The following is a 22,098-nucleotide window of genomic DNA, read 5'->3' as shown; positions in this document are numbered from 1 at the left end:
TTATTTATATAATTTCGTAACTAATTTTTATTTATAAATCAACCTCTCGAATTAAATGAAATATGAAATTATTTATTTAACTATATTTCATATGTTGCAGTGGGCATTCCCTTGTTTATACAGTTGTAGCCCCTTTAGCACCACAATTAGTAAATATTGCGTTTAGGATTACGGACTAATTCAGCAGATTTTAAATGGATCAAACACTTAAGTTTTAACGCTATGTGGAAAAATCGAAATTTTTCAATTTTAGCTTCGACTTTGATAAAAATAAATATATAACCGTGTTGAAGAAGTGTTTCCTTGTTTTAGGCATAAGTTATTGCCTTTGACAATTTACACAGTATGATGGGAGAAACTAAGTGACTGAGTGTTCTATGCATGATCCATCTTTAGCGGTAAGATTAGAACAATAGAAGCATTGATATTAAGAAGTTACTTGATTACATTTTAATGGTTGATAATTATCGGTGGTGTTGACAGTATACTTTTCTTCAAATATGGAAAATACATTTACAGTATTTTTTCCTGATATTTACGTAGTGAACACAATGCTCGTGTAAGGAAATTTACAGCCTCCCGCTTTCAAACCTAATACCGATTACCTGCATATTTCGTAATAGTACATCCGATTAATTCTGTAGTACGAATTTTACAGTATGTTTTCGATTAGTTAAACTAACCTAATAAGCGATGTGAAACAGAGAGATCTTGGCTATTTCAAAATTTTCTGTAAAATATATCTTAAGAGCATGAGTATTTACTAGTTGATTTTTGCATGTCGTTTTATTTCAAATTAGTATCGTATTCCAAATTATCTGAAATGTTAATGATTCAGCAAATACATACAGTCAATCATTTCGTACGATTTCGAATCGCAGTTCTCTTTTGCTTAGTGTTTTAAATCTAAATAGCAGAATAATTCTTCGATAATAATATTTCTTTCTATTTCTGATTACCGGTAAAAATATGAACTTTGCAAGATATGTGGCCTACGATTATTTTATTGATATAATTGTGTTTATAAAAACAATCAGAATTTTTAATTGAGGAATTCCTTCGTCAAATAAAAATGTAATTAATTTTTAATGTATTAAAAATGAATAATTTATTAAAGAAAAGAATTATAACAACCCAACATAAGACAATTTTCCTAAAGGTATGTATGAAACATGTTGTTAATAATTTAATGACCACTCCAAAGTAAATCTGTACCTATAATTAGTATAAATTTTACTTCTTGCTCACATGATTATCTGTACAATTGAATAATACGTAAATTCTATGAATTTTGAATATTGTATCAAAAGACATAATTGTTCTGTGTTTCAACTACATTATTTTGCAATAATTTTAAATCTCTTGAAAATTGTGCATGCTTAAAAATCTCATTTATTTTTCCCTTTTGGAAATCTATAAACTAATAATTTCTGTAACTTCTGTTATGAAGTAGCAAAAGCAGAATTTACTGATTTTAATGAATTTCGACTGTTATAATAAAAGGATATTTGAAAAAAAAAAAGAATTATATTATTTCTTAAACAGCATTGATTCAGTATATATATAACAATTTGACTTTCTTAAGCAGCTATAGAGTACCCACTAAGATGTGAGAGTGCCTAGATAGGTAATTGAACATTGTAGTTAATTTTGTCTTATTTTTTTTATTTAGTCAGATTGCACAATTATTTTCCTTTTGCGGTAATTTTTTCCGTTGCCGCTGGCAACTTATTTCTTGTAATCAATTATTAGTATTACTTTTCGATAGTAGAAAGCCTCTACTACAAGCTCTTCACGTTTTGAGGGATGACGCGAGTACACTATCCAGGGAAAGGGAAGGAAAAAAAGGATTGAGAAAGGAAGGAAGCGTCCTGGGACCTATAAGTTAGGTACCACCCCGGCATTTGCCTGGTGTGAATGAGGAAAAGCCAGGAAAACCTCATTCAGAATGGCTGGCCTAAAAAAAAGCGTTTTGTGCAAAACTTTCTCGACCGAGTGTCCCCACCGGAAATCGAACCGCTTGCACCGAAGGCGAGAGCATTAGCGACTACGCTACGCGGGGCCACACGCTTCTGGTTTGAATAGAGGGATAACAAAGAAGATCGGACCTATTCCTGGGACGCAAATTCGATTACAAAACAGTTTTTTTTATATCTCTTACCGTTTTAGCTCTGTGGAAACCACTATTGAAACCGGAAGTAATAGTAAATTTGAACCATTTTTGTTTTGGTAGAATGTCGCGAATAGCCATGGTATGTTATCTTGAGATGCTGAATCGTTTGCAAAAAAAAAAAAAAAAAAAAACTGCTTTTCGCTATTCGTTGCCGTTCTGGTTCTATGACGATAAACTTCGCAACCGAATATGGCTAATTTGAACTACTTCCGGTTTGAATAGAGGATTAATGCAAGACATGGAAGTTGTCCTTGGGACGCTGAATCGATTGCAGAAAACAACTTCTCGATACCTTTTACCGTTTTAGCTCTGAAGCCTATCGAAAGACGAATGGACGGACAAAGCCGTACTATGAGATTTCCCACACTTATGTATAGCATAGTTTGTAAATCTAATAAACTAGGAATGCAATGGATATGCTCGATTGCAATGAAATGAGCTGAGCGAGCTTAAGCAACATAATCAGTTTATTGTGACTTTTTAAAACAATCAGTATTTTTTATAACAATCGCACAATTCGTCGTCTTGACCTTTTGTTCCGGCTAAAAAAAAGTTTAAAAAATCGTTAATTTGTTTTTAAATTGTGATTAAAATTGTAAATTTTTACGCTAAAAAAATAAAAGGGCTTCGCCGGAATTTTTGAAAATCACGCGCAGATTTTAATTGTTGACAAAAAAATCACGTGAAAACTTTTTCCCCATGTTAAGTCTATGGAAGCGTTTTTCGGTGATTATTCCTCGATGGTACATCGGATTTTTGATTTCAACCTGTGTTCTCACTCAGCACGACATACTCTATCAGCGTGCTAAGTTTGGTTGAGATCGGCCAAACGGTCTAGGAGGAAGTGTTTTTCGGTCATTATTCCTCGATGGTACATTGGATTTTTGATTTCGACCTATGTTGTCACTCAGCACGACATACTCTATCAGCGTGCTAAGTTTGGTTGAGATCGGCCAAACGGTCTAGGAGGAAGCGTTTTTCGGTGATTATTCCTCGATGGTACATCGGATTTTTGATTTCGACCTATGTTGTCACTCAGCACAACATACTCTATCAGCGTGGTAAGTTTGGTTGAGATCGACCAAACGGTCTAGGAGGAAGCGTTTTTCGGTGATTATTCCTCGATGGTACATCGGATTTTTGATTTCGACCTATGTTGTCACTCAGCATAACATACTCTATCAGCGTGGTAAGTTTGGTTGAGATCGGCCAAACGGTCTAGGAGGAAGCGTTTTTTGGTCATTATTCCTCGATGGTACATCGGATTTTTTTATTTTGACCTATGTTGTCACTCAGCACGGCATACTCTATCAGCGTGCTAAGTTTGGTTGAGATCGGCCAAACGGTCTAGGAGGAAGCGTTTTTCGGTGATTATTCCTCGATGGTACATCGGATTTTTGATTTCGACCTATGTTGTCACTCAGCACGACATACTCTATCAGCGTGCTAAGTTTGGTTGAGATCGGCCAAACGGTCTAGGAGGAGTTCGCGGACAACCAAACGGCTAACCCGAGTATAAGAGCTTCGCTCGCTCAGGTCAATAAGCACATCATTCACTGTTCTTTTTAATTTGGGATAGACAGGGAAAGAAAAGGGGAAAATCAGGGAAAAGGGGTGGGGATTACTAACAGTCATCTAAAAGTTGCTGACATCTCGATAGCCTCGTAGTCGGTAGCCTAAATAATAATAATAATAATAATAATAATAATAATAATAATAATAATAATAATAATAATAATCACGTGTTAAATTGTTTCTATGACCTAGAATTGAAGATTCTCATACGAGACGTTTGAGTTTTGTGCAAAGCTTGAAAACCAGACGAATTCATCACGAAGGCTGCAGAATGAAGAACGTAGTAACATAACGCCACAGTAAGACGCATGCGCGTATCCAGATTTTTTTTTCTTGGGAGGAATCCAAAGTTTTTGGGACGGTACATGCTACAAAGACTTCGTATATGTAGTATTGAACCAGTGTTATTCCACACCCGAAAAAAAATGACACTTAATTATTAAGTATTCGAACCTACGTAATTCTCAGAAAAAATGAAAGAACTATGTGGGAAGTGTAAGATTAAAACTTCTAGGCTACATTTTCTAGGTATATCTCTGCTAAACAAGTATAGTTTTATTAAGAAAGGATAAAAATATGTCGACTTACGAAGTTTTTTCGGGAGTATTCGCAGGCCCGTATCCACGGGGGGCTACGGTGGGCCGCCCCCCTAAATTTTTGCTCGTCCCTCTAAAATTTTCACGGTAGGCTTGCAAATAAACTAGAATATGGTGATGAACTATACTATGGTTGGATTGCTCCCCCTAACTCCAACCCTCCTACCGGTCTGGGTATTGGTATCCGGTGGATCGCCACGTGGGTGTGCTCCTGGTAAGACGTGGGGGCATTTTGTTATTACCAATAAGCTATTCATAGGTAATTAAAACTTGTCCATTTGTTTCAGACATTTCTACGCAGAGACGACTCAACTCTGACAATGCTGTAAAATAGAGTTGAGTTGATTTTGAGTTTAACGTCCCGTTCAGCAGCGAGGCTATATGAGACGTGGACCTACTGATTAACGTGGAATCCGAACCACATGAGCTCCCGCCAGGAATCGAACCCGGGTGCTGTAAAATAGAATAGTTATAAATTTTCAACTACGTTATCCAGTTAGACAATCGAGGCAGTTGTATTAATTATTTAACATATTGGTGTTCTGTAAAATGTAAGTGTTTTAATATTTTTCTCATTCTATTATAAACATACTTCATTTATTGAAAGTATTATTTTTTTTGTATAAACAAGTAAAAGACGAACTCTATTTCAGGAGACCGAGAGCCAATGCCCTCTTCCGGGCATTTTATGGTTACACTTCTGGCATAACTAAGCATATTACTGTGATATGAATTGATTTTAAAGGTAAAACTTACGCTCGTATTAGGTCAAACTAATGTGAAGATGACTGTGAAGATGGAACACCCACTTTTACCACCTCAGTACACAGCGGGGCTCGCCCTTGTCATTTTTATCCGTCAGGTTTCCCAACTACCCATTTCAATGATATTGGGTATTGGCAGTGGCGTATTTACGATTTTGTTTCGGGGGGCTTTGCCTGAAAATGTGAAAATTCTGCAAGATATTTCATATACTTTATTACAGTAAGATTTCAGGGAGGGCTTAAGCCCGGAAGCCCTCCCCCTAAATACGCCACTGTGTATTGGGTATGTTCAATGTATTAATTAGTCATAGTTCAAATGAAGAACTAACTGACCCTTCTTAGTAAGAGAACAAGTTTATGCTAAGTAATTGACAAAAATTCGTAGTCACCCCTTCCCACCCGTACTCCTCACCCATATGGTAATGAGGGAAGAATTAGGAGTAAAATGTCATCGGAAGTTACATTATTCATCTCAGCAACTCCGAAAACTATAGATTGTACACTAATATTGGTCGTCCTCTATAAATTTTTACATGACACCACTTTCCAACCCCGCCTTTCACTTCCAATGCTGAAAAATTGCCAATATAATAGGTTGATAATCATGCCAAGTATGTCATTTAAATTGGTTTAGTAGTTATAAGGTAATAAACCAGAGGCGTCATTTAGGGCGAAAGGAAGGGGCAATTGCCCCCTGAGTTTGAGATTTATATAGATTTTGTCAATAGAATAGTTGTAAATCAGTGAAAAACGCGAAATTTTACTTATATCAAGGGGTCTTGCACCTCTACAACTAAAATCTGAAATGACGCTCCTATAATAATCACACAGAAACTCATATTCGCATAAGTATGTGTATATACTGTATATTCTGAATACACAAATAGCTAGAGTTTACAGGTCTAATTCAATTTTAGATGTAGAATTATAAACAATTATTTGTGAAAAGTATGTGAGTCCCTGTTACGAGTATTCTGTCACTGTAGGAGTATGTTTTCCATTGTTAGGACTACATGTATTACTGTTGGAGCATTTGGTGTTACCACTAAGGAGAAGACAAATACAAATCGATAAATCATGTATTTGACACTAGCCTATATACAGGGGGATTCAAAAACGACAAATTTTGAAACAAATAATTTAATGAAAACAAAGTTTTTAAAAAATATTCATCTCATTTAATTGTAAAAGTAATGCCATTTTAGAATACATAACAGTTCAATTTTAGTAACCGGTGGCTACGGGTTTCGCTAATGGCTACCGGTTGCTATTTAGCGCCAAAATGATCACCATCATCTTAGATATTGATCAACACCAATATTATCTCCCTATATCATTTACCCTTCGCGAGATATTAATCAAAACATTCTGATTTCGGAAGATTTAAGGAGAATGGTATTAATCAATATCTAAGAGGGTGATGATCATTTTGGTATCAAATAGTAACCGGTGGTCACTGGCGAAATCAGTGGTCAGTTAACCAGTGGCCACCGGTTACTAAAATTGTACTCTTATGTATTCTACAATGGCATTACTTTTACAATTAAATGAAGTGAATAATTTAAATAAAATTGTTTCAATGAAATTATTTAATTTTCAAAATTTCCCGTTTTCGGAATCATCCTGTACTTTTAGTGAAATAACAACTATCATTTATTATTAGTAAGAAACATTTTTGAAGCGCACAAAAATTTGCTATTCCTCGATTCTTTTCTCAAAAATCACACACAAGATTTTATCCCCAAGGATCTCATATTATTCAGCTTGATTGCATCTATTAATTAATATTTGAAGGGATTACTATTAGAATAATTTTATAGCTGAACAAATATATTTTAAAGATTAGCCATAATTTTGGGCTATATTTCATTAACCATATAGTATACTGTTGTCCTGTATTGCTATAATGAAAATATGTTAAGGGTATACTTCAGTATCCATTTCATGTAAGTAGGTGCGTTGTTATTGTGGAGCGTTAATTTTAAGGTTTGCAAAACGATTCGCCTTTTCGATTTTCTCGAAAACTACACATAACGATTACCTTTCACTTATAACATTCCAGAATTTTTATTGTCTTTTATTAACCAGTGGCTCGTAAGGGAGATCACGCGGATGAAAACTGAATTTTATCGCTGCGGGATGGGATACAAAGACTCCGGTAATGCATTAAGTCTTGTAGCAAGATTTAGGTCATTGACTGGATTTTCTTCCCTAACCATGTGGTGATAGAAATTTTCATTATTATCAATGTCACTTGAATCAAGAGCCTAGTAGCAACGATAACTTGCAAACCGCTTGCTGTAAGGCTTGCATCCAGCTTGAATGGAAAACGCGCAAGTAATGAAGTTACATAGGGGTAACTTGGCATTCAGTGTTCCATTCAGGCCTGACGCAAGCGTTTTACATGTCAAGTCTAGTCAGTAGCTAATGAACGGCCAATGATGCTATGACGCTCTGTTTAGGGTCTAAAGCATCGCTTGCAAGTATAAAAAAGGCAGATTGTATGAAAGCATGCGTTTCAACTGTAAGCATAGAGAGCCAAAAGCTAAGCACGCGCCAATTGAAAGAAAGCTTTCTTGCTACTAGAGTCCACTGTTACAAACATAAGACCAGATACGGGTATGAAACTATTTTACATCCGAAATAATTAACAATGCATCAAATTGTGCAATTAAAATTGTCGACGGCTACATTTAAAATCTACCACTATTCTTGCTATTGGGAGTGATAAAAAAAATCCTATAAGGATAAACTGTCGTTGAAATAAATCCCGGAACCTTATCTTTCTAAACTTACTAGGCTTCCAAACTATGGTATGGATGGCTATGCGCGTCATCCATCTGTCCAGAAATATCAGACCAAAGGCGTTAAAATCCTGAATCCTGATGTGGATTCACATCCTAAGAATGCGTTAAATCTCCATTATTAGGATCACACAAGTGGACCCTATGAGGTTGTAATGTTACTCCATTCGTTCGTTAGTCCACGCAAACTCTTGAATCAATATTATTTTTTTAAAAATTTTTTTGCAATAGATACCTAGAATGATTATCTCGTTCGAGTTTCCTGACGGACTAAATCCGTTAACATCTTAATGGACAACGGTTATTTTAACGGAGGCTATGATATCCCGTATTCAACTATTGAAAAAGTGTATAATTGTAGAATGCAAGAAATAACATACTGAGCCGTTAAATGGTACCAAACATTCCCTAGCGTCTGGTGGTTGCAACTTCCGGTTTCAATATTCATGCCCATAGAACAAAAGCTGTATTATGATAATGACTGGTTAGTTCGTTGCTTTGGAGTCTAATGTCCCTTCCAGGCTGGTATGAATTCTGGTCGTGGTCCTAAAGCTTAATTTTCAGTTTAACGTCCCACGATTGTGCCGTTTTGGCCAAGGGAGACGATGATTAAAGAAATTAAGTTGAGCTGATTTTGAGTTTAACGTCCCGTTCAGCAGCGAGGCTATATGAGACGTGGACCTACTGATTAACGTGGAATCTGAACCACATGAGCTCCCACCGGGATGATTAAAGAAAGTGAATGATGATGGACGAATTGGTGGAATGAGAATGTAGGAGAAAACTGGTGTACCATAGACACAATGTTGTCAAGCACAAACTTACTTGACCGGATATCAAACCAGAAACCACATGCACCAGAGGTAAAAGTTCTACCACTGAGCCACCGTGTCCCTAACCTTATACCTTAACCTTGGACTTGAACCAGATGAGCTCCCAGCAATAATTGAAACCGGAATCGAAGACACGTACACTTACCGTATAACCACAAGGTAATTCGTAATAAGTAACAATAAAAAATTTCTTGATATCGATTTACAGTCCCAAAAATATATTCCATTTTGGATCTCATCTATTATACCATTCTGGGCAGAGCTAACGCTGCTCGCTCCCGAACCCTAATCACTCTGTAGCTACAGACCTGACCACATGTGCTAAGCAGTACACGTGCACTGTGATACACATGTATAGCGAGCGCTATAGTTCCAGATTACTTTCTAACGCGTTGCGATTGCTTTGGTTCCCCTCTGCTCTCTAAGACTATGTTTCGAACACCTCTGTGTAGAAAGTTGTAAAAAAAACTCCGGACATTTGGAAGCGCGGAGAATCCAATTTTAAGTTGAGGGAGAAGAAGTCCTCGCTCTCGTTGGGAGACGATTAAAACCGTTCAGCCGAGCGTTAATTGTCTGGAGATTGCAGGCCCCACGCTGGGCGCCAAAATTTAATTACCACCATTACACTCCCTAATATCGTTTCCACCTCGTCAATATTTTTCCCAGAGGGCGACACCTACCTCTGTATTACAATTGCTTCCTTCAGCGGAGAAGGTAGTCCGATTCTAACTTTCAGTTTCTTGCTTTATTTATATCTTAAAAGGGAGAATTGGGGGAAATAAGGAAAACATGTAAAATCCTTTAGTGCAGTAGAAATTGTAAATACTGAAAAGTGTTCTATAAGAACTTACTGTTTACTGCAAGAAAACTTTTTCAGCTATTTCCACATTTGAGAATTTTTTCTGTGCTTTTTGACGGATAACGAATAAGTTCGATCAGGAGTTGTAAACCAAAGTTCAACTATGTAGTGATGGGGAGAACGGTTCACCCTTAGAAGAGTTTCCTTCAGTAAAAAGAGCTGGTTCATTTGAACGGCTCACTTATTTTTACAACCGGGGAATTTAGTTTTAGTGGATTTTAAAACTAAAATCGTATTATCGGACTAAATACCTTTCATAATTCAAATTATCAAAAAACACAATTTTAAATTTTAGACTAAAATATACCATTAGTCTTTAAATTTTTGAGCTTAACGTCCCACAATTATGTCCTTTTGGGCTAAGAGAGACGATGATTATGGCAAGTGACTGACAATGAACGAATTGGTGGAATGAGAATGTGCAAGGAAACGGGAGTACCCCCGAGAAAACCCTTGAACATGATGTTAGCCAGTACAAACTTACGTGGTGGGTGATCGAACCAGGGACCCCACGCCCCATAGGTAAGTGCTCTACCACTGAGCCACCGTGCGCCCAACATGTCATTAGTAACAAGTTTAACTTTTTTTTAAAAAAAAGTCTGTTACAATTTTAGACTAATGAAAATTATTAGAGAGCGGATTTTAAGATGCAGCACCTTTTCTAAAAATGTAGTTGTTATAACAACCAAAGTTCAAAATATGTATTTCCGGGCATAAAACGAACTGAAATGAACGCACTTTGTTCCACCTTTTTCGTGAATGTTGCACCTTTTTTGCTAGATTCATAAGATTTCCCTTTTTTGTTACTTCTTTTAGCCTTCAGCACCTTTATTGTCTCTTTTTTCTCTCTTTAAAAAAATGGACAGAACAATTTGTTTTATTTTCAATCTAGTTTACACATAACATTCCATAAATTTAGACGCAAACTTGACGGATTTGCTAGGGATAAATTTGCATTGAATTTGCTAAACAATCTGGACATAAAAACCTTTACAATGTCAACTGAACTTCCTGTCCATGCGCTTACAAGATGTGTTCCACTAGTTTCCGTTGATCTCGAGCGAAGTTGAGCTCCAAGCGACAGAAACTAAAATTTGAAAATATAGAAATGCCGTGCATAATCAAGTATAACCAATTTCTGAAGACCCGAAAGTATGTGACGGTTTCTCAAGCCACAATGTTGCTAAATTAAAGTTGTCATTTTTTAAAATACCAAGTTAGTTTTAACCACAATTTTATTACAAGAATGTTGTACAAGTTTGGGATTAAATAAAACAATTTTGCAATTTATGGCCAATGTTTAAAGCCAAGACTTCAACAATATTTGTTGGTGTAATGAATAAAGAATGTTCATGTAACTGTATACTATAACACTTAATAAAGATAGCCTATGAGCACCATTTTTTGCACCTTTTTGAATGATTTTTCAGCCCCTTTTGTTCCCTTTTTCCTACCACACTTTTGCATTTTCAAATCCGGTCCTTAAAAATTATAATTAATAGTTGTAATATTACTTCTCTAAATTCATTTTTTTAAGGCATTGTTTCTCTATTATGACGGATATTCTCGTTACCATGTTAGACGCTTTTGTGATTTTAAAATAAATTCACATTTAAAATTTAAATTATTAAATAACTTAAAGGTCCAGTTTAAGAGGCTAGTTCACGCTAGAATCATAATAATTAGTAACAACCACAGTAACAATAGAAAAGTACGTATGTTTAAATATAACACTCTCATGTATTTGCCTGAGAAAACTTAAGAAAAAGCCTGGAAAATTCATTCAGTAAATCTAGTAACCACATTCAAGCCCCCAGGGCCTCCTGATTACGAAGTGGGAAAGCTAGCTACCCTACGCTTGTTTGATTTAATATAATTCAGTAGCATCCGCCCTTTCACAGTCTTTCGGGTTTCAATACGAGAAGCATTCAGATGAATTCTGGTTTTAGTTTTCTTTCCGAGATTTTCAATACACGGGGGGAAGGGCAAAGGTGGAAATAGTTCTGTGCATTTACTGATAACCCGCATTAAGTGTGAACGAATATTTGACTCTAGGAAAAATCTTGCAGTCTGAAGGATTTTTCCTCCGGCCACTGATGGCTATAACATAAAGAACTCATATTCAAATTACAGTAAATACATTTCTCCCTTTCTGACTTCCTGGCGACTATCATGATACCGACGGCTAAGAAATCGAACTTAAAAAGATGTGAGGATTATTGAACTATTTGTCTCATATCTCATGCAGCAAAAATTTTTGCTTCGAATTCTGAACAGAAAGTTATATGGAAGAACAAATGAAAAGGTCGAGGAGGAATAGTTTGGTTTCAGGAAAGGTAAGGGCACAAGAGATGCAATTGGATTATTAAGAACGATCGGTGGAGGTTTATAGAAAGATGGGAAGAGGTGTATGTGGTATTTATTGACCTTGAAAAAGCTTTTGATCGCGTGAATTGGGAATAGTTGTTGGAAGTTATAAAGAAAGTTGAGTTGGAATGGAAAGATCGAAGACTCATAAGAAACATATATATGAAACAACAAGTAAGTGTTAAAATAAGGAAGGAAATGGCAGAGAAGAGTGTATTGGAAGGGGAGTACGACAGGGACATTATTTAATATTTATCTAGAAGAGATAGTGAAAATGAGTCTACAAAATGAAGACGACATTTCAGTGGGAGGGGGATTAGATCTATAAGGTTTGCAGATGGTATGATGCTTGTAGCAGAATCTGAAGAGATAATAAATAAGATGTTTAAAAACTAGTGGAAGGGCTGTGAAGAATATGGGACGAAAAGTTAGAACGACAAAAGCCATGGTGGCTGGGACGAAGAGGTCGGTGTAGGAGGAGAGAAAATAGAAGAGATGACTAGTTTTCGATACCTGGGTAGTATTATTAGTAATGATATGAAGTGTGAACATGAAATAAAAGCAAGAATAGGAACGGCAAAGAAGCCTATAGGAGGAGCAAAAGACTATTTTGTGGGACCTTAAATAAAGACTTGAGAAAGATACTTATAAAATGCTTCTGGTTTCTGAGTCGGAGACATGGACATTACGCAAAATTGATGAAGAACGTCTGGAAGATTTCGAAATGTGTGTGTGAAGAAGAATGGAAAGAAGCGGATCGAGTGGAAAACGAATGAGCGGATGTAAGAAATGGCGGGGGGGAAAAGAACTATTTTAGATATTATTAAGAAGAGGAAGAGAAACTGGTCGGGACATTGGATAAAAAGGAACTGTGTCATGAGGGATATGCTAGAGCAGCGTTTCCCAACCTTTTTCAACTTGCAGCACACTACGGGTGTAACATGGATTCTCGCGCCACACTTATAGATATTATTATTTGTAAATATAAAACACACTGGTATTTTTTTTCTTTGATTACTGATCTCCTTCGCACAGAGAAGAAAGCTCGATCACTGGGTTTTCCTCGTGGCAATGAAATGTTGGCCTCAGGTTATTAAAAATACGCTTCCTTTTTCGAAAGCTGTATCCAACCTTTTACTAAGAATGAAGATCACTAAATAACGAACGAACAAACGAATCTATTTTACTTTCAAAACACAAATGTGTGTAATTTATTGAAAGGATTGAATGATATTTTAAATTTTCAAGTTACGAAATAGTCTGCAACAATAAAGAAGCAATAATGGTCATAACAATAACAAATACTTTTTTCAACATTGGAAATGTACAGAACAGTAACTTGGTATGAAACTTAAAATTGTAGTTCATAGTAATGTGCAATACAAATATACATTTTCCCCTATGTTTTGCAATTTGATTGCTATAGAATTAATAATTTTGTTTTGATTTCCTCGCGGCACACCAGCGGCCCATTCGCGGCACACCGGTTGGGAAACGCTGTGCTAGAGGGTATTGTGGAAGGAAAGAGAGGGAGGGGCGAGGAAGACTACAATTAAAGTACAATATCGAAACTGCAAAACGGTTGGAAGCTTCTCAGTTGCTGCAAGTGATCTGCCAATGATTGCAGAACATCCATGATGATGATGATGATAGTAAATACAAAAAATAACATTCACCGTTGCTGTAAATGTTTATTCTATATGTTCAATTTCAAGCTAATAATTTCGCGTTGAAGAGTAGATTACTACAAAAGTCTTAAAGGAGAATAGACCCCAACCATCTGAACCCTGTGTGCTCCCATATAATTCAGCTATATTTGTAGGAATTATGTTTTCAGCTGAATACATTACAACCGTAATTTCTTTTAAATCTATTACACAAAAAAATCTTAAAATACGTTTAAATAAATCTACATTATTTAGTCTGGAATTACCTTCCATACAGGAAATAATGAACTAAATCTAACAAGGATCGATTCTCTTATTTTAAAATATAATTAGAAATTATTTTTAAAATAAGAGAGAATCAATCCTTGCTACAACTTAGTTCATTATTTCCTGTATGGAAGGTAGTTCCAGCCTTAATAATGAAGATCTATTTCAGGGTATTTTAAGATTTTTTGTGTAATAGAAATTAATTGCAATTAATAAGGATTTGTTTTAATTATAAGCTCATTTTAACATATCGTCTCTCCTTAAGAATTGTGTAATATTACGTACCTTTATTTTAAGACATACAGTTACACAATGAATGCTTGAATAAACCGTGAGCGGATAATCAGTTCTCTTCACTGCTGCACACACATGCTTTCATTATTTAATTTCTCAAATGAATTGTCTCTTTCAGATTCACGGAAATAATAATAATAATAATAATAATAATAATAATAATAATAATAATAATAATAATAATAATAATAATAATAATAATAATAATAATAATAATAATAATAATAAACAGGCTCTTACGGACTTCTACTCACTGGACCTACTCCTTGATCTGCCAATTGTTCTTGTAAACTTAACAGACTTAGTTTTCGTTTTTTTTACGTCAATTACCATATCAAATGTCTCAAAACTTCAGTTTGTTGCTATAATTTTATTTTATTATAGTCTGGAACATGCAGTACGATACGTCAAATCACACTTCCTAAAAACAGAACTAAAGAGACACTCAGTGAGGACAACCGAAACCAGCTCTCCACAACAACAACTAACTGAACCAAGATTGAAAGTGAAAGAGCGGCTCGCGAGTGAGTGACATACAAAATCTGTTTCCCAAAAATTTCTGCTCCCGAAGAACCATGATTCAGTAGAGACGAAACAAGATTCACTCGTCTATCCAAAAGAACTATTCAGACGATCCGGCTCGTTTCAAAGCGATACATCACTAGCAGTGGCGGATCTAGAAGGGAAGAACTGGGGGGGGGGGCAACCAGAATCTAGACTATGATAGGTACACCACGAGTTTACTATAAACTTTAAAAATATATAAATAATAGCTTAAATTATTTTTGTCACTCATAAAACTGGGGGCCTAGGCCCTCGGCCCTGGCCTAGATCCGCCACTGGTCACTAGGCGACCTTAGGTACGTTAGGGGCCTAGTGTCAATAATGACTCCGCGGGGCCAGAGTACTGGTAAAAATCGCCGAGCGCCAAGATGTTACTTCTAAACATTCTCTGAACGCCGGGACCCCTAAGCGCGGAGGCTGGGGTGGTTGCCCCATTGGTCACCCCCAAACTCTGTTCATTTCTAGGAAAATTGGGTTCACACCACTCTGTAATGTAAGAGGAAACTCCTTTGAAAATTACGTTTCAGAGTATTCATTATAACGAATGAAGCACCCGTTGCTCGAAACAAGACCAATACAACGCATTGGATCTAACATCTCGCTCTGTTATAGCCTACATCAATAATTATGGTCTATCATTACATCAAACGGGGTTTCGCCTTCAATATAGTCGTCTGGTTAATCAATCTGTATACTGTACAAGGTATATAAAAGCGAATGTGACTTTCTGTCAGATCGCATCTCACAATAACTACTGAGTCAATTAAAATTATGGGGCCGCGGTGGCTCAGTGGTAGAGCGTTCACTCCTGATGCTTAGGGTCCCGGGTTCGATCCCAGCTCCCGCCAAGTGAACTTTGTGGTGGACAAACACCGTGTGCGTGGGTTTTCTCGGAGGTTCTCCCGTTTCCTTCCACTTTCTTCATTCCACCATTTCATTCATCACTCATCATCACCGTCTCCTTTAGCCTAACCGGCATAATCGTGGGACGTAAAACTCAGAGATTTCATTTCAATTAAAATTATACTTAGCCTTGATTATTAACCTTAGCCCCCCAGCACTGAGAATTTGTGGCATGGAGGTGAGAGGTGGTAAGTGGTGGGTGGGCATGGTGTGACATAAAAAAAATCGAAAACGACCGCTATTAGAGTTCAATAGTTGGTTTTCAGAGTCGCTAAGATGAACAGTGACATTTCTGATGCCGTTTAAGCCCAAATTCAGTCTTCATCAGTATGAGAATGAGTGGAGTATCTTTCATTACATTTTCATTGAAATATATCCTAAGGAGTGGAGTCATTCAAATACTTGCTATAAACCTAATTCCCCCTGTGGGAAGAGGGGAAGTTTCAGCTAAGTATGCAATAAAATATGTTAACTTGGCCATCTCAGTTGGTCACCTGATAGCCTGATTCTTGTAGAGCTTGTGTTTTCCATAAAATAAACAATATTATTGACTCCATAAATTGATCACTCTCTATCTTGGAATTTGGCCACCTGCATTTTTCATAAAATTTTCAATATTAATTACTCTATAAGTTGACCACTCTCTATCACGGAACTTGGCCACCTGCATTTTCTTATAAAATATACAATATTAATTACTCTTTAAGTTGATCATTCTCTATCTTGGAATTTCGTTAGTTGGCCACTACCTATCTTGGAATTTGGCCACCTTGAAGGAATGTTATTTTTATGCAATAAATGTTAAATTTACATTTCTAAGTTGGAAACCTAATTGAACATTCGACAAGACGCGTGATCGTCATTTCTTTAAAACCCTTTCAAATCATTTTTTACGATTGTGCATTGGAAGATCAATAAACTCAAGAGAGAACGGAGGCAAAACTTGTCCAGTGATAGTAACTGCTGCAAATGTACTGGAGGGATAGTACTTTTTTTCTGCTTTCTATGTCTATTGTCGGTGAGTGTATAAACAGATCGGCACCTTTCAGTATTCGCACTCAATTTCACGACATTTGGTAGTTCAGTACAGATAGATATATTTTTAAATGTGGATGAACTTTTGTTTTCGTCACGTCCTTCAGGTGTTTCACTTGGAGAGCTTCCGCGAAATTTATTAGCAAATGGCGATCGAATTCATGTTACAAAGCGTAAGAAAGTACGAAAAATGACGGATGTCCTACTTTCATTCCACTAATTGCTGTTCAAAACCTAGTGACAAGAGTGAATGAAGTTCTTTCTAAAATTATAAATAAAGACCTCATTTTTGTTTTGCAAAGATGTTGCGAGTATTTCTTAGAAGTGAAATTCTTGTCTCCATCTAGGAAGAAACTAATGAAGAATGTATATTTTGGAGGTAGTAATGTTAAAATTAACATACATAAAACATTCTGTGAAGATAATCTAAACTAAAAATTTAATATACCTCATTAAATTATTGTGATTTGTATTTAATAATTAAAATAATTAACTTTCTATTATGCTGCATTTCGCTTTATAAACTGGGTGCTATGTACTTTCGCCAAGAGCTCATCATCGTAGGTATTCTGCTGTTATTTGAAGGTCACTTCCACAACTGAGAAGCTTACATGCTCCACGGTCTTCCGCTAACCTCTTCGGTTACCTTCACACTAGGATCCTGTCAGCCGCTCGTGTTGGCTGCAGCTACTAGCTTTACATTGTCTTAAATGTACGCCTTCACACACGCGGTTTGGTGCAAGTGAGCTGCGGCTCTGAGCTGCTATGAAGATCACCTCGCCAGTAGCTGGCTCGAGTAGGCTCCAGGCGGGGAAGAAAATAACACGCAGTCTTATGAGAGCCCTTCATATTTTAGCGTGAACTCAGTTGGAATTTAGAATAACGTTCATATATATGACATTGATAATTTCCTCATCTTGGTGTTACTCTGATGAAATGCACACTTTATACTATTATACAGTTCGTCAAACGAAGATATAGACATCCTAAAGTAATTGAAAAATTTGCTTTTATCTTCTTTCAGTTTAGGAAGCAGACTGTAAAACGAACATTCTTCCAGTCTTGATCGATTTATAGGGCGAATGCACATTGTTCTATATCTTGTTATGCTTTTATTCTTGCAATTTGTAGGCAAGATTAAAGCTGCAGCTTCTTCTGGCTCTAGCATGGCTACTGCCATTCTGGTATCACGATCTTTTGAGCGACTCAGAAGTATTCAATGCCTTGGCATTACAGGTTCACATAAGCGACTCGCGCGAGCGGCTCTCAAGATCTTAGTGTGAAGGCAGCCTTCGTCTTCATGTAGAATTTTTCTGTTTTGATATCGTACATTAATTATAGTCTCTTTCCCCCTTCCCTCTCTTTCCTGCCACTATACTATTTAGCATGTCCCTCATGATACAATTTCTTCTTAGTCAATATCCCAACTAGTTTCTCTTCTTTTTCTTAATAATATCTAAAACTATTCTTTTCTCCCCACCCATTTCTAACTAAATTAGGAAAACAATGTATTTCATCAATGGGAGAGCTAGATATAATTTATATTTTCACTGTCATCTGTATTTGTTTGTTAAGATCATATTACTAATTTGAGCCGAAATAGAAACAACTGATGTGTGTTTGGTTTATATTACATTTACTGCATTCTTAAATTTGTTTTCGTTTCCACATACTGGAGAACTCCACGTGGCGTCTCATTCAGTGATTCAGTGCCTGCATTAAATTAAGAAGAACATAAAAGTTAACCTGCTTCCGGTTGAGAATCTCCCTTCCAGAATAGAATCAAAAACAAAAGACAATAAATACATGTTGTTGATCTTTCCAAAAAGGCTGCAACACTTCATATAAAACACGTGCTTGCGACGAAGTTAAAAAAAAAGAGAGAGAGAGAGAAGAAAGAGAGGGAGAAAAATTGTTCAATGTTTTGTGCTCTGAAAATATACTTTTTTCTTTTATTTTGTTTTTGTTGATATAATTCCTTCTTTTCTTTCTCTCTTCCTGCTTTCCCCGTCTTCTTACGTGAACGCGGAAATGGTTCATTTTTCTTTTTCCCCCTTCCTTTTAATAGCTGAGATTGAAATAAATCAAATGATGTATAAATATTCATTTTTGAATGTTCCAAAAGGAAGAATATCTCAGAGGAAAATGACTTTTGTCTTATCAGCATTGTACCAGATGTCACTGCTGCTGTAGGGACATGTCCTATTTAAGATACAATGTTACATTTGTTAACAGTGGTAACATTCGTCCACAAAAAGTACACTTTTAGAACAAGATGTGGTGCTGGTCTGAAGAATATTGTTCATAAATTTGTACATTTTACAGGATGCGTACAATACAGTAGAGTAATAACATAATACAGTTGGACCTCGATAACTCGAATTTTTTTACATTTCCTTGAACTCTCCATAACACTGAATGTTAAAATAATCTCCATAAGTCGAATGTTTAAAAATTACAATCTTAATAAGTCGAATTTTAAGGGTTTCATAATCATATTTAAAAAACCTCGATAACTCGAACTTGCTTTATCTTCGAACCTCTACAAGTCGAAGTTTACCTCTATAATTGAAATATCTCTTGATGTGGCTTCGATAACTCGAAGTTGTAGCTTTATGCCATTACGTAATTGTCATTGATGCTAGTCCTGTCAATGTTGCTAGTGTGTACTGTAATTGTGTTTTAGTCATATCTAGCTTTTTATTTTTACTAACCATCTCATTTGATTTAAGGAACTTTCACAATTTCGAGTTATAGAGGTTAGATGAATAAAACTGCGAGTTATAGAGGTTATATAGTTACTTTTAATGAGGAAAGCGGAACCTCGATATCTCGAATTCTTATTGTAGTCACCTTGATTACTAGAAACACTCGATAACTCGAATTTTTGTCGATTTCCTTCAGCTTTCAGTTATCGTGGTTCCACTGGATTAATATTAATAACGAAACTTAGCTTAACCGGAGATCCAACCTAATCTAAATTAACAAAGAAGAACTGGTTATTCACTACTCTACTGCAGAAGGGCGTAGCTTGTGGGGGCAGGGGGCAACAGCCCTTCCATTTAAGCTCTCCACCGTTGAAGGAGGTCATTATTAGGGATGGCCACAAAGTTCCGGTCCTGGCGAAACCGGTTCCGCGAAGAACCGGTTCTCAAAGATCCGGTTTTCAGAATCGGTTCCGGACCTGGATCCGAAAACCCGGTTCCAGAACCGGTTCCAGGTCTGGATCTGAAAACCCGGTTCCAGAATCGGATCTTAGGAACCGGTTCCAGACCTGGATCCGAAAGCCCCCAAAGACCCGTAAAGGAGGCACAAAGTTCACCTTCAAAAAAATGCAAAGAGGACCATGCGCTTTTGCCTTCTCCGCCCAGAAAAAAAATTTGGTCCACCAGCGGGTGTTTAGCCAAATGACTTGGCCAGTTTGCCTGTTTAGCCAATGAGTTTGCCAGTTACCCAGTTTATTTAGCCAGATGAGACAACCTGCCCTGCCTGGGCGCCTGCCTGTCGCTTCCACCATTTCATCTAGCATATTGTTCACAGTCTGCCAGCAGCTCGGGTTTAGCGTAGGGATGGTCACAAAGTTTCGGTTCCAGCTTAGCCGGTTCCACGAGGAACCGGTTCTTGGAGATACGGTTTTCAGAATCGGTTCCGGATCCGGTTCCAGACCTGGATCCGAAGAACCGGTTCCAAACCTGGGTCCGAAAAACCGGTTCCGGAACCGGATTCTCTAGAACCGGATCCGTTCAGACCCGAAAACCGGTTCCACCAGGAACCGGTTCTGGCCATCCCTAGTCATTACTCCATATAATATGATACTAACTTCAACGCATAAGAAAAGCATGTAATAGATTCAACATATTCCCAGGAGAACAATAACAACAATAACATCTTAAATAAAACCAAAATGTGATCTGGCTTCATTCTGTCTTCGATATTCTTGGTGTTACATAAAACAGAAAATTATTATTATTATTATTATTATTATTATTATTATTATTATTATTATTATTATTATTATTATTATTATTATTATTATTATTATTATTAAAAATTTATGTTTCTCTTTATTTCAGATCTATACTGACTGGGCAAATCATTATTTGGAAAAGTCAAAAAGCAAGAAACATATTCAAGATCTCCAAGCTGACGTCACAGACGGAGTGCTACTTGCTGACGTCATCGAAGCTGTCAGTAAGTATTTTTCTCTTTATCAGAAAAGGCACTGAACATATTGTTAAGAAATGTATTTATTTGTGCTCTTCTTATCATAATTCTGTATCAAATTTCAGCGTTGCATTCGAGCTTTGAAAATAACTTTTACTCTAAAAGTGTGCAGGGGAGGACGCCGAGGTTTCTCCTGACATGATTCGTGCCACTTAGACATTAAGTTGAGTTGAGTTGAGTTTAACGTCCCGTTCAGCCGCGAGGCTATATGAGACGTGGACCTACTGATTAACGTGGAATCCGAACCACATGAGCTCCCGCCGGGAATCGAACCCGTGTCTCCCACGCCAAAGGTAGACGTTATGTTGATTCCCTGGGCTGTTAGGCGTAATTTCACAATAAACTTACATGCTCATGTTGCAGGTTTTTTTGCTGTGGACTGAACGTTGAGTAACGCAAGATGGAAATCTCTGGATTCAAAGCGCAATTGAGAGTAGATCCCGCAAAATAAAAATTTTCGATCTTCCATGGTTATGGCAACATTTTTTATAGGCATGAGTGAGCTCGGATTTTGAATTAATTCAGTTTAATTGACACTCAAAGTTATAAATAAGAAACTCGTAATTTGAAAAGAAAGAAAGTTCAACTCACACTCGAAGTTAAGAACATATACGTCACCTTAAAACCCATTATTTGAAAAAAAAAAAAAAAGAATGTAACTATGGCACATATTTAAAGTGACAATCAAACTTTTAATTTTGAAAATGAAATGAAATCTTTAAGTTTTACGTCCCACGGTTATGTCGGCTAGGCTAAAGTAGACGGTGATGATGATGAGAAATGAATGAAGAAAGTAGAAGGAAACGAGGGAACCCCGAGAAAACCCACGCACACGGTGTTTATCCACCACAAAGTTTACTTGACGGGAGCTGAGATCGAACCAAGGACCCCATGCACCAGAGATGAACGCTCTACCATTGGGCCACCGTAACCCCTAACTTTAATTTGAAGTAGTGGTAAAGCGCTTATCTCTGGTATATGGGGTCCCTGGTTCGATCCTCGAACAAGTAAGTTTGTGGTGGACAACATCGTGTTCGTGGGTTTTTCTCGCGGTATTCCCGTTTCCTCCCACTTTCCAATTCCACCAATTCTTCTATCATCGTTCACTTGCTTTAATCATCATCTCCCTTACCCTAATGAGCATAATCGTGGAACGTTAAACTTCAAGATTTT

The 22,098-nt window shown here is 36.7% G+C and overlaps 1 protein-coding gene across 11 annotated transcripts in view; it reads left to right on the top strand.

The window, feature by feature from the left end:
- The window catches only part of sick (sickie), a 1,461,343-nt gene that overhangs the window by 547,278 nt on the left and 891,967 nt on the right, over positions 1-22,098 (top strand). For all 11 annotated transcript variants that reach the window (XM_081752883.1, XM_081752888.1, XM_081752884.1 and 8 more), the window contains exon 2: positions 20,775-20,892. In XM_081752883.1, coding sequence (XP_081609009.1) covers positions 20,775-20,892 — 118 coding nt within the window. The remainder of the gene's footprint in view (positions 1-20,774; positions 20,893-22,098) is intronic.

Source organism: Thermobia domestica, chromosome 3 (assembly GCF_964235325.1).
Source record: "Thermobia domestica chromosome 3, izTheDome1.hap1.1, whole genome shotgun sequence".
Lineage (NCBI taxonomy): Eukaryota > Metazoa > Arthropoda > Insecta > Zygentoma > Lepismatidae > Thermobia > Thermobia domestica.
The sequence above is the reverse complement of the archived record's forward strand: the minus strand, read 5'-3'. Positions and strand labels throughout refer to the sequence as shown.